The sequence below is a fragment of the Phaseolus vulgaris genome, chromosome 2 (genome assembly GCF_000499845.2).
Source record: "Phaseolus vulgaris cultivar G19833 chromosome 2, P. vulgaris v2.0, whole genome shotgun sequence".
Classification (NCBI taxonomy): domain Eukaryota; kingdom Viridiplantae; phylum Streptophyta; class Magnoliopsida; order Fabales; family Fabaceae; genus Phaseolus; species Phaseolus vulgaris.
The window spans coordinates 39,235,999-39,248,374 of NC_023758.2; the positions used below are offsets into that span (position 1 = coordinate 39,235,999).

General features: G+C 31.4%; 2 protein-coding genes across 2 annotated transcripts; one reads left to right on the forward strand and one right to left on the reverse strand.

The window, feature by feature from the left end:
• Positions 1-750: 750 nt before the first annotated feature.
• On the reverse strand, positions 751-5,555 carry LOC137811970 (external alternative NAD(P)H-ubiquinone oxidoreductase B2, mitochondrial-like). The gene is made up of 10 exons (XM_068613832.1): positions 5,250-5,555; positions 4,300-4,555; positions 3,335-3,541; positions 2,884-3,134; positions 2,454-2,676; positions 2,211-2,315; positions 1,650-1,922; positions 1,438-1,559; positions 1,187-1,306; positions 751-1,069 (listed from the first exon to the last, which is right to left on the reverse strand). The coding sequence occupies exons 1-10, from the start codon at positions 5,339-5,341 to the stop codon at positions 982-984; spliced, it is 1,737 nt and encodes a 578-aa protein (XP_068469933.1). The 5' UTR covers positions 5,342-5,555; the 3' UTR covers positions 751-981.
• Positions 5,556-9,870: 4,315 nt separating this feature from the next.
• On the forward strand, positions 9,871-12,176 carry LOC137811971 (probable RNA 3'-terminal phosphate cyclase-like protein). Its single transcript, XM_068613833.1, has 6 exons — positions 9,871-10,212; positions 10,304-10,456; positions 10,561-10,739; positions 10,820-10,995; positions 11,120-11,336; positions 11,736-12,176. Exons 1-6 carry the CDS (start codon positions 10,008-10,010, stop codon positions 11,943-11,945), a joined length of 1,140 nt encoding a protein of 379 aa, XP_068469934.1. The 5' UTR covers positions 9,871-10,007; the 3' UTR covers positions 11,946-12,176.
• The last annotated feature ends 200 nt before the right edge of the window (positions 12,177-12,376 follow it).

Here is a 12,376-nt window from a genome sequence, read left to right on the forward strand (position 1 = left end):
AGTGCATGAAGAAGAAATTTCGTGTTTACGTCTCTTTTTTCCCATATTTTAAAGTGACATATTATTCATTTTGATCATGGACATATTTTAGATTTATTTTAACACAATATTCGCCTTAGGTATTTTAAATCACATGTTGAAACTTAAAATGGTACCGAACTAATTACTTGACAATAGTACCAAAATAATAATAGCTGCTTAATGGAACCAAACTAATCATTACAAAGTTAGAAAAATATGATCTTGAAAGATAAATCAATGCAAAGAGAAAATTCACGATAAATGTTTATATTTCTCATTTAGCATTAACTTCTACCAATACTAAAATACCAGTTAAATTTTAAAGAAACCATTTTCATTTTCCATTACTATTAACGAAAATCAAAGTCTTATTTTTAATTAATTTTTTATTATTTATACCCTTATCTTTCCCTTTGTTTTTAATTATAATATACATGTAGATTTATTATAATATTTTTTATTATTTATACCCTTATCTTTTAATTATAATATACATGTATATTTATTATAATGTATAAATGGAAACAGTAAATAAAAAATCTTATAAATAATTTTATTAAAGTGATTAGCGGGTTACTAAGCTATTCTTTTTTATAGAGTGCTTAAATACGATTATGTCCTCCATCAGAAATTGAAAAAACTTAATACTAAAATATTTAACCAATATAACTGGAATGATTAGGCGTGAAAAGCCAAAATCTTCGAGAAATAAATCTGCAAACTGGGACATTCACAAATGCTGCAATTCCAATACCAGAAGCATGAAAGGAAAGTGTAAAAAATTCATACATAAACTGGAATCTGGAGAAAGCATGATGACAAATCCCATATGGGGGTCCGTTTGTGTTATTCAAAGAATTAGGACTTGGAAAAAAGAGATCTGTATATAAATATCAACTGAAAATTGACGAGCTCTGCAATATTTTCACTGCAAAACTTCTGCAAAATATTGAAACTCTTTCAGATTTGACTTGAATCCCTCCCAAAAATAAAGCGTCTTGTCCAGTCTGTTACTACTAACGCCCTTGTGCGCCAACTTACTTGCTTGCTGTTCAAAACATTGGATGAAGCTTTAGTAACTTTATAATCAGAATGCATTATGAGTCTTTCTGGTTTTAATTTTTAAGAATATAATATGATATTAAGCAAAAGGAAAACTCAGTACCTTGCATAGACAGAATACCACAGCCATTGAGAGCTGTGTCCAATTGAAACCCAATCGCCAGGAAGTTGTGCAGCGGTTTGTTCTCCTCCTAGAGGAGCGAATTGACCTAAATGCTTGTACCTTGAGGAACAATCAACCACGTAGTAATGAGGAAAACATTGACCAACCAATGAAAAACCTTGAATCACATTCATCATGTCAAGGTAGAGAGCCCATAAAACTAAAGCTATTAAATAATATGATCATGTTACCTAAAGGGTTTGAAGCGATGGCGTCCTTCTTCCCTGAACCTGATAGGACCCTCTGGATTTTTCTCACACTCTTCCATCCGATTAAAGCACTGGGCCAGGTAGATGCCTTGCTGAGATGCAACCTGATATGCGGTTTAAGAAACCTGAAGTCACATCACTAAAGAAACAAAAGCAGAAAATAGAATACAACTTGCAGATAACATGACATGCACCTGCGCTGTAGCAGGAAGAAATTTCATCTGAGAATCCACTTTAGAGAGTACGGTTTTGAGTTCCTCGATATTCAGTTCAATAGATTCTTTTTCAACATCTCCCTTGGACTCTTTCAATAAATCAGCAAGGTCGTGCATGTGTTTACTCTTTAGATATAGCTCCACCTGAGGGTATCTCTCACAGATGTCATCCAATACCTCCTGAAATTCCTTGACAGTGAGAGTTCCTGAATTGTCCTTGTCAGCCTTCTTAAATATTGCTGCAATATCTTCCTAAAATGCCAAAACCCAAATTAATGATCAACAACAGGACAAAATATATCATTTGAAATTCCAATAGCACACATCATACGGTCCCAGATTGTCGATATATTTAGGTTTATGCAATATGTTACTCCAATGAAAGACAATGAAGAAACTAAATAAACAAATTCAGTTGTAACGTTACAGACTTTACAGTAAACAATTCTCAGTAAGAATGGAATAGAGCTGGAGTGTTGCACATAGTTGAAAACATGCACTAGTAACAATGTCCAATATTAATTAAATAGTATAATATACCATGACTTTTCGCTGGTTTATTGTAGCACAGTCACCAAGTGCATACACGTCGCTAGTTGATTCAACTCTCAACCACTCATCAGTAGCTATGGCCCGTCTGTTAATCTGTTCAGAATAATCAATTTCAAGTAAATAATAAATGAATGAAAAAATTATTTGGTGAAAAATAAATAAAACTAGTCGAGAAACATGATTTGGAATATTAATCAGAACAACTAAAATGGAAACTTTCCCATGACATACCTGACCAATTTGTGACATAAAATCTTTTATAAATGGACGAGTGCCAATACCAGTTGACCAGACAGCCATTCCATATGGAATTGTAGAAACTTCTCCTCCATTTTTCATTTCTTTAGTAGAAATTTCTTTATCGGAAACCTTCACAACCATGGATCCTGTTTTGACATCAATACCATCTCTTCGAAACTTGTCTTCAGCAAAAGCAGTGATTCTTTTGTCAAACCTATAAAAGAGCTTAAGAATGAAAATGTATATGCTCGTAGTAAGCTCGATTTTAAACAACAAAACCACCCACCCGCATATGTAAAATCCATGATTGAATCTAATACTTCCAAACTTGGGCTACTCATAAACACAAATAAGGGACAGCAAAGCATCATTAAACAAGTTATGAATAAGGAGAAAGGTGTAATGAGAGTTTGACGCTTACATGCTCAAAATATGATCTCCAGCTTCCAGAAGCGTAATTTTAACTAAATCTTTTATCCCAGGATATAAATTGACCAAATCCTCAGTGACAAAGTCATGTAGTGAGGCTGCAAACTCAACTCCAGTTGGACCACCTCCCACAATAGCAAAGTGAAGAATTCTCTTCTTTTCTTCCTCACTTACACTTGGCAAACTTGCTCTCTCGAAGCAGTCAATAACGGTTCTTCTAATCTTCTGCGCATCTTCTACTTCCTGAACAGTATACACACATGTCCATAAGATAACAAAAAGCCACAAATGTCCTCTGCAAAAGGGATGTCCATCACCTAAGACATCATTGGATTTGCCCCCTTTTCCTCAGAACTTTCTTTTTTCCTTTTAGAAAAAAAAAAAAACTACACCAAAACACATGATAATATGATGCACAATAATGATGTGATAAATAAAGTTACCTTCAAGAAATGACAATTCTCAGTCACTCCCGGAGTATTAAATGTGTTGACATTTGCTCCTACGCCTATGATTAGGTAGTCGTAGTCCACCACAAATTCTTCTTTCTCGTTCAAATTATTACTTATATTAGATCGACAGTATACCTTCCTGTTTGCTGCATCAATCTTAAGACATTCTGCTTCACTGAATTGAACGTCCACCATTTTCTGCGTGGAGGATAGACAGCAATGAATTAAGCAAATTTCTATTATGGCAATCCAATTAACAGAATATGTATATTTCCTAGTGGTTAGTAGCATTTCGTTATCACAGCAATATATGCTTTATTTCACTACGCCTTGCAATCTCATAAATGTGATTCAGATAAGCCCATCCTTAAAAGAAACAGAAATTCCCTTACAATAGGAAAGGCAAACTTCGGTTACATTAGACATGATCCATTTGCTGATAAAAAAAAGACATGATCCATGACATGAGAATAAACCTCTGTTTCACGGAAAATATAGCACAGTGGATGCATGCGCATTCCCATTTAGTTTCCATAGTGCTTATTGTACCAACCCAACAATTTATGATTAACTCCTAACCGTAATCAACCATTGTAAATGACTTTACAAGTGAATGGCTTGAAATTATTACAAGTACAGAGGTCAATAAATAAAAAACATTTTTTTAATCTAATAGTTATATTCATGTAGTTTAAATGTAATTCATAAGTACTTTAAAATAAACTTTATATTTTTAATTGATAAAAAAATCCTTAAAAGAAAAAGAGGGAGTTATGTTATCAAGTTCAACTGACAGGACAACTATAAACCCTTAATTCAATTCAAGTAAGGTAGAACAATTATGGCAGCTCTCCTACAAAAAATTTAATCATTCGTAAGTATCCTTAAAAATAACAACCCCGAAAATGAATATTATGAAACAGGGAGCAAGTGAGTTATTTTGTTTTGATGATCACCTTCCGGAAAATATTGCGGACAGGTTCGACAATGCTGCGGGCTTCGACGGTGCCGCAGGTAACACTAGGCAGCAAAGGAGTGAATGCAAAGTAGTTGCGAGGCGAGACCACGTGAACCTCATATCTGGGATTGTTCAGATTCTTCAAGAAACTCGTGCCAGCCCACCCTGTTCCCAGCACCACCACTTTTTTCTTCTCCGGCACCGCTGCTTCAGATGCCCCTACAGCCTCTCCGTAAGCCAGAACCCCTCCACCACTGCATCAACCAAACCATTCTCCTCTTCACACATCACACAAATATGCAGTGCTATTTGTAAATATTTTATTGAAATCCATTCTATTGCAACTACCCATTATTAATTTTATCATAGGATAATTAATTTAACAGCGCATTTTACTGAATGTGTCAAAATTCAGAAATTATTAGTGAATTCAAACAACGGTCCGAAATTATCGCATGATTTCCCATAGATTAATTGTGTCAATTAATCCAGATTTTCAAATTACAAGAAAAAGTTTCCAGCGTTCAATTTACTACATCATAATATAGATAATGTAATAATCTATGATCAAAATTAACTACTCCTTTCCATTTTATGAAGTCAGAAGACATTATACATTTCTCTTACACGGGGTGTATATGAATTAAATTGTACAATATATGTGCGTCATTTCTGCATAAGTCTTCATAGATCTATGAACTCATGTAATACCTATATATTCAATTAAGTTGTAACTTGAATACAGAACAGAGTTGGACGCAGAAGATCGGATAATAATTTTGAATATATTTTTGCCATCAAATGTTGTTTTTTATTGCAGTACAAGAATCTGACTTTAAAGCAAAATTCAGCGAAGTAGAGGCGAAAATAAGATACGATAAGTGAAAGCAAAATTGTGTTTGTGGAAAAAGAAAGTGAAGAACTCGGGAAGTTAGAAGTTGATGGTACCTTACGGTGGTGCAGAGAAGCACAAGCTTGAAGTTGGAACCGTGGTCACCGAAAGCACTAGAAAGTCGTTTAAAGAAAGTGAAATTCCGCATTTTCTGTTGTTACAGTAAGGTTCGGGATGGAGTTTCCGGAATGGTGGGAAGAGAGAGAATGGTGAATTGAAATGAATTGGATGAAAGAATCAGTTACAGAGCACGAAGCGCGTGAGTTCTAGGCGGTGATACCTTCCGTGATCACTTTCCCTTCTACTTTTCAATTTAAATTAAACTAAAAAAGAAGATTAAAGAAAAGAGTAGGTGAAGGCATGTAGCAGCCACCAGATTAATGATGTATTAATGCACCAATAATTTTAATACTTCTAATATGTCTTCATATCAATTCTCTTGTTTTTCTTTCTTTATGTGGTAAGTATAAATTTATTTTAATTGCCAAATACATGTACTTATTTTTTTCCATTAATACTTTTCATAAAACAAAAATTTACCATTCATAGAAAAATTAGTAGGAGAGTATATTACTCGGAATATGTAATCATACTTTATAGTAAACACTGTAACAATACAAATTTTTTTTATAAAAGAAATTACTGTCCTCGGAAGGATGCAATATATACAATCATAGTTTTCATGTCAATAATCAACGTGAATTTTCAAGTATTTATTTTGTTGGTTACAAATTATAGTCAATGAATAATACACCATCAAAATTGGACTTTTATAGTATTTAACTTAAATGTATTAAAAATTTAAAACTATTTTGTACTATTTAATTACTTAAAAATATATTAGTGTCAAATAGAGAAAAATGTATATAAATAATTATTAGTTTTATCTTCAAAATAATGTAATTTTTTTGAAAAAACAAGTCTTTAATCAAGAGTTAAAGAGGATGAGAGTGTTTTTTTTAAATCTCTTTTTAGTTTTGAACCATTTGCATTCTTACATGAAGTTGAAAAAATAACATATCATTATAGAATCATAGTATTTTGATATATTATATGTATTAAAGTCTTGTTCTTAAGCAGATTAAAAGAAAAAAATATATAAATTATTTTTTATATTAACTTTTAAATGATGTTGAGACTATATCGAAATAAAACTATTTACAATATTGACATTAATTTTAAACTATTTACAATATTAACATTAATTTTAAAGAAAGGATATAAAGATGATTGTTTTTAAAATGAAGCGAATGGAGCACCGATCTTGTGGAAAATTGAAATCTAATTGTTTATGATTGATTATTAATAGTTGTTAGGCTCAAAAAACGCTGCCAGACAATAGAGGAAGCAGGTGCACATGACACACGTTTACGGTTTGTGCCTCCTTTTTCATTCCTTTAAGTACAAATATTTTGAAACTAGTTCGTTAATTTTTATGATCAATTCGTTAAGGTTTGTTTGGTTCATTTGACAGACTGGTCCATCTGTCTACAATAATCACCTTATTCTCTTTCCTTATATAATTTGAGACTCATTCTTAGTATGTAGACTTCCATGGTTCTTATTCTATGCCACACATTTATGACATCTATATTATATATATTATATTATATTTTATTTCAAGAGACTCTTATTTTATTACATATTTTAAAGATTTGTTTATAAGTTTATGTCTATTTTAAAAATGTTATAAGATATATATTATTATAATTCTTTATTTGTACTTTAGTGTTTGAAAATTTAAAACTCAGTTTTAAATTTAAGAATTTTTTTTTTCATTTCATTATGTTGTAACCCGAATTTATTTTATAAAACCTATATATTGAATTTCTGAATATGATCTCTGCATTAAAATACTCTAAATACAAAAATAATAATCAATCGATTATAAAAGAGTATAAAAAATTGTGATCTACCTATTACATTATCTCAGGTATCACTAGAATAAAATCATGAAATAGAAAAATTTGTAAAGATCAAAATAATTAGTTGCAGTAGTAATTAAATTATATATTATTTTATAAATTAAAAAAAATTGGTTTCTATATTAATTTCTATTATTAGTAAATAGTTTCTAAATTGTTATCTAATTAGCAACCAAAGTTTTAACTACCAATTATTTAGTTTCTAAATTTGGTAGCAAAAACTTTGCTTACTAATTAGATATCAATTTAGAAACTATTTAACCATAATAGAAACTAATTTAGAAACCAATTTTTTTTTTAGTTTCTAAAATGGTCTCTAATTTAGTTACTATTGCAACTAATTATTTTGGTATCTAAAAATTGATTTCTATTTCATGATTTTCTTCTAGTGTATCTTATTCCAATTATATGTCCATATAAAGTAATGATTATAATATTTTTTAATTTATGTTATACTTGATATACTATATTTTTTTTCCATTATTAGATTTTTTTTTGGAGAACATAAATGTGATAAAATAGTTTCATAAAAACATAACCACTTACACAATTCAAAGATAAAAGATATTAGGTTCAGTAATACTTTAGTGTAGCTTTTTCACCCTATATTAAAGAAGCTCATATTAAAACTAGTTAATTCCTACAATGGAACTTAAAGAAAATTTTGTCTTCCATCCTAAGTGATACTTTAACAATGTAGCAAAATCAAGGAGAGAATGAATAAACTATAACAAAATGACGAGGCTAAGAAAAAGAAGAGGAAATTTGAGTGACTTGGTATATGATGAAGAAACAAGAAGATTCATTGACACATAAACGATGAAAAGATAATTTTGCATACTTAGATCAACAATATAAGACAAATGGAGTGTGAGGTTCCAACTAAAGTACTAGGATTTTTCAATTGTTCTTAATTAAAATTGAGTTAAAATCTATTCTCCTCTTATATTATGCAAAAGTGGAGTTTTCATAAATAAATAAAAACAATAATATAAGAAGTTTTAGACAACAAATGTTTATGATTGAGTAATGGAGTCACATAGAGTATACTCTATACATTGTAAGATATTTGTTGATTGTTTAAAAGACACAACTTTGAATTTGTTTAATGGTCTTCAAACGACCTCATCAACTTATTTTAAAAAGCTATGTTAAGGTTAAACTCTTATTATCATAAGAGACTTGATTTTAAGAACAACCTTAATCAAAATTTAATGGAGTATTAGAAACTTTAATATGATTAAAAAGTATACTGAGATTCATTTTTTATTAATGTAAGACTTTGATTTATTAACAATTCCAAGTAAGGTATAATTAAGATCAAATGATATTTTTGTTTGACTTATGAAGTGACAACAAAAACTATAGAGTTAGGGTGTTTCTTCGTACATTTCTACATTTTTTTATTCTAAACGAAAATAAGTGATAAGACAAAAATATGAGTTTACTCTATAAAAGTCGTGTTTCATACACACAACTTATATTATAAATTTGTGTGTGTAAAAGTCGTATAAATAGATCATGATTTATCGTAAAATTTGTAACACAAAAATTGTAAAAAAATAGTAAACTTAATGACATGCTGTGTATGCCTCGGTTGTATGGATTTCATTAATTTTATTTTTTTAAAATTTTGGTTAATAAAAAATATAATATGTACATTTAAAAAAATTAAACAATTAATTGAATTGTTAAAAAATATTTAGTTATTTTCTAATTAAAAAATAATTAAAAAATTGTGTAAAACCTAATAAAAATCTCATACTTAAACTCTAAATCATATATTTTAAACTCTGGGTAAAAATTATAAACCACATATTCTAAACCATAAAATATAAAATGTATCCTTAAACCCTAACTCTAAGCAAAATATAACACCCTAAACCCCAACAGTAAATCTTTATAAAATTATTTAAAAAATAATGAATTATTATTCTATAACTTTTTAAATATGTAATAAAAATAGTACAGAAATTATATAATATTGTTAAATTATTATTTAAAAATATTTAAGTGATTTTTTATTAATTAATGTGTATAAAATTTTAAATTTAAAAAAATATTTAATAATAATATTATTTTTATGAAATTCACACTAAAATTATACATGTACAACACGACCTTAACTTTACTAATTTTTTTTATAAATTTTGTATTTTTTTAATACTAATCAATTTCGTGTTTAAACTCCACAACTTCCATGTTCCATACAAACAAAAGTTGTTTCATTCACACGAAAGTTGTTTACACGACTTCTTTCAAAAAACAATTCTCACAAAAATGTCTATGGAAGATATTCATGAAATAAACTCACCCTTCTACTATTTTTATAATAAAAAAAGTTTATATCCATTTTAATAATTTCAAGAAAAAAATGGTGTTTTTTCCATCCAATAATCAACCATGAACTATCACACCATGTGTTTCCGATCACGTAGCCTAGGCTGCATCTACTACAGTCTACACCATAAAAATATAAATTATATTTTAAACTAAAAAGAATATTTAAACTCTGATATAAAATTTATTTTTATATATTAAAAAAGTTCTTAAAAAAATTGTTGAAAGTAAACTTTAAAATAAAGAAAAAAATAATAATTGAGGAATAATCGAATACGAAATTTTGGTAGCGATGATATTCGGAACAGTATTTAAAAAAATAAAAGAACAAATATTAAGAAAGTGAGAAAAATGAGAATCTCATTCTTTAATTTTTATTAGGGCCTGGGCTTCTGTTATAAAATCCTAGCCCAAAACTCTCCAATAAACCCAAGGGAGAGTCGCTCTTTGTAGGGTTTATCGTCTTCGTCTCTTGCAACTCCTCCCTTCTGCATTCCGCTACCGGGGCATCGAAGTCTGCAGCTTCTACTACGCAGGTGTATTCATAGAATGGGGAAAACGGCGTACAAGAGGTTGCAGGGAAGCCAGAGCTTCCGGCAGCGGCTTCTTCTCGCCACTCTCTCTTCCACTCCCATTCTCATCGAAGATATTCGTGCCGACGAAACTTGGCCAGGTCTCCGCGACCACGAGATTTCACTCCTCCGTCTCTTCGAAACTGTCTGCGACGATTGCCACGTCGAAATCAACGAAACTGGTATTTTTTTTTTTATTTATCAATCAAGTTTAGTTGCAGTACCACCACCACCACCAAGGGATTGGTTATTCATTTTATTTGGGTTGAACAGGTACCAAATTAAAATACAAACCTGGAACTATTATCGGTGGCAGGCAACACCGTGCGCACGATTGTGGCGTCTCGCGCTCCATTGGCTATTTTCTGGAGCCACTCACTGTGTTGTGTTTGTTTGCCAAACAGCCCCTCACCATTAGGCTCAAAGGTATATTAGTTGTAATAATTTGATTTTTCTTTGAAACCTATGTCAGAAGGACCGTTTAAAGATATTTAAATGATTTGAATTATAACTGGGATATTGTTTATCAGGGATTACAAATGATTCTAAGGATCCATCGGTTGATACCTTCAAGTCTACTGCTTTACCCATATTGAAGCGCTTTGGAGTTCCCTCTGAAGGCTTGGAGCTTAAAGTAGAGAGTCGCGGAGTACCTCCCAATGGTGGCGGCGAAGTTATTTTATCACTTCCCGTTGTTCAGAGTCTAGCTGTAAGTTTCTGATTCTTTTGATGATTTCGACTTTTATTTAAATTTGTTTGTTATCTAATGTGTACTTCACTTCCTAACAGGCTGTTAGTTGGATTGATGAAGGTTTTGTGAAGAAAATTAGAGGAACTACCTTTTCAACCAGAGTGTCTGTTCAGTTTGAAAATAGCATGATTAAAGCTACCCGTGGAATAATCAATCCGCTCGTTTCTGATGTGCACATTTTCTCTGATCACAGATCAGGTCCTCAGGCTGGAAAGTATGATTCCTTCCATTCAGTGGAATTTGTTGAATATTGAATTTCAGTTTTGGAAATATATTTGGTAGAAATAGGTAAAGTCATAGTATTTGTAACTCCTTTTGTTGGACATTTGCTGGTGCAGCTCTCCTGGTTTTGGGATTTCGCTGGTAGCGGAAACTACATCTGGTTGCTTCATCTCCGCAGACAATGCTGTTTCTCATGCGAGGGACGATGATTCTTCTAGCCTTGCAGATGATGCAAAAAGAGACCTGATGCCTCCAGAGGATATTGGCGTGGGGACTGCCAATGCTTTACTTGGTGAGATAGCTCAAAGTGGAGTGGTAGATTCAACACATCAGGTTAGTATGTCGGCAGTTTCTTTCTCCCCTTTTAATGTTTCTGTGTCAAGTGATGGATACTGGAGTTTAAAAACGTAGAAATATGGACTGAGACTTCTTACAGAAGTGAAAAAGTTATGATTCCAGTTGACTGATGGTAGTAGATAGAATATAGAAGTAGACTCATACAATAGAGAGAAAGAGATATTGAGCGTAAAAAAAAGTAAAGAAAATGCAACAGGAATGCACCTTCCTAGGAAGTGTTCTGACTCAAAGGCTATGGTGCTGAAATACGTAGCTACTAGTTCAATTTTATTGTCTTGCATGTGGGTTTGTAGGACTGGTGTATATGATGAAATTTAATTCCATTTGTGGAATTTTGGACTCCCCTAATATTTTTTTTATTGCTTTGGTTTATAGGGCTTGCTATTTCTTCTTTGTGCACTATGCCCTCAAGATGTTTCCAAGGTTCGCGTTGGAAAACTTTCCCAGTACGGGGTTGAAACTCTTAGAAACATTAGGGATTTTCTAAATTTGAAGTTCATTATCAAACCAGAGCCGAACTCACAGTCAGTTTTTCTCAAGTGTGTTGGTTATGGCATGAAGAACCTTTCTCGAAAGGTATCATAAAGCGCGGTCAACGGTGTTATAAATCCAAAATACAAGTCTGAAAGAATTGTAATTTTGAAGCAACTGCTAGTTTGGTACCCGGAAAAGGGCTCAACCGCAGCTTCAATATGTAATATTATGCCAATGATCATGATATACCTTCTCCCAAATGAAAGAACAGGTTTAAGTTCAGTTTCAATTGTAACCCAGTTTTGCTAGCTAATATATATATAGATTTTAGCGTTTTTCACATATGGATTTATTATTCCTTTTAGCATTTCTCTTGTCCTGAATAGCAAGCACTTCTCCATTATCGGTGCTATACAAGAAATCCCTGTTTAACAACCATGCTGTTTGTGTCTATGATTATCCAAAAACTTGATGCCCTGATAAAGCTGCTTCATATTTTATTACTATGCTTCTGTAAGCTTTGTTTGCCAACAAGACAACAT

Coding starts and splice junctions, on each gene's coding strand:
- LOC137811970 (XM_068613832.1), bottom strand. CDS start 5,341: ATGCGGAATTTCACTTTCTTTAAACGACTTTCTAGTGCTTTCGGTGAC. Junction 2,316..2,453: donor TTATGTCACAAATTGGTCAG/GTATGTCATGGG, acceptor TATTCTGAACAG/ATTAACAGACGGGCCATAGC. Junction 1,070..1,186: donor TGGTATTCTGTCTATGCAAG/GTACTGAGTTTT, acceptor TGTTTTGAACAG/CAAGCAAGTAAGTTGGCGCA.
- LOC137811971 (XM_068613833.1), top strand. CDS start 10,008: ATGGGGAAAACGGCGTACAAGAGGTTGCAGGGAAGCCAGAGCTTCCGG. Junction 10,457..10,560: donor CCTCACCATTAGGCTCAAAG/GTATATTAGTTG, acceptor ATTGTTTATCAG/GGATTACAAATGATTCTAAG. Junction 11,337..11,735: donor TGGTAGATTCAACACATCAG/GTTAGTATGTCG, acceptor TTTGGTTTATAG/GGCTTGCTATTTCTTCTTTG.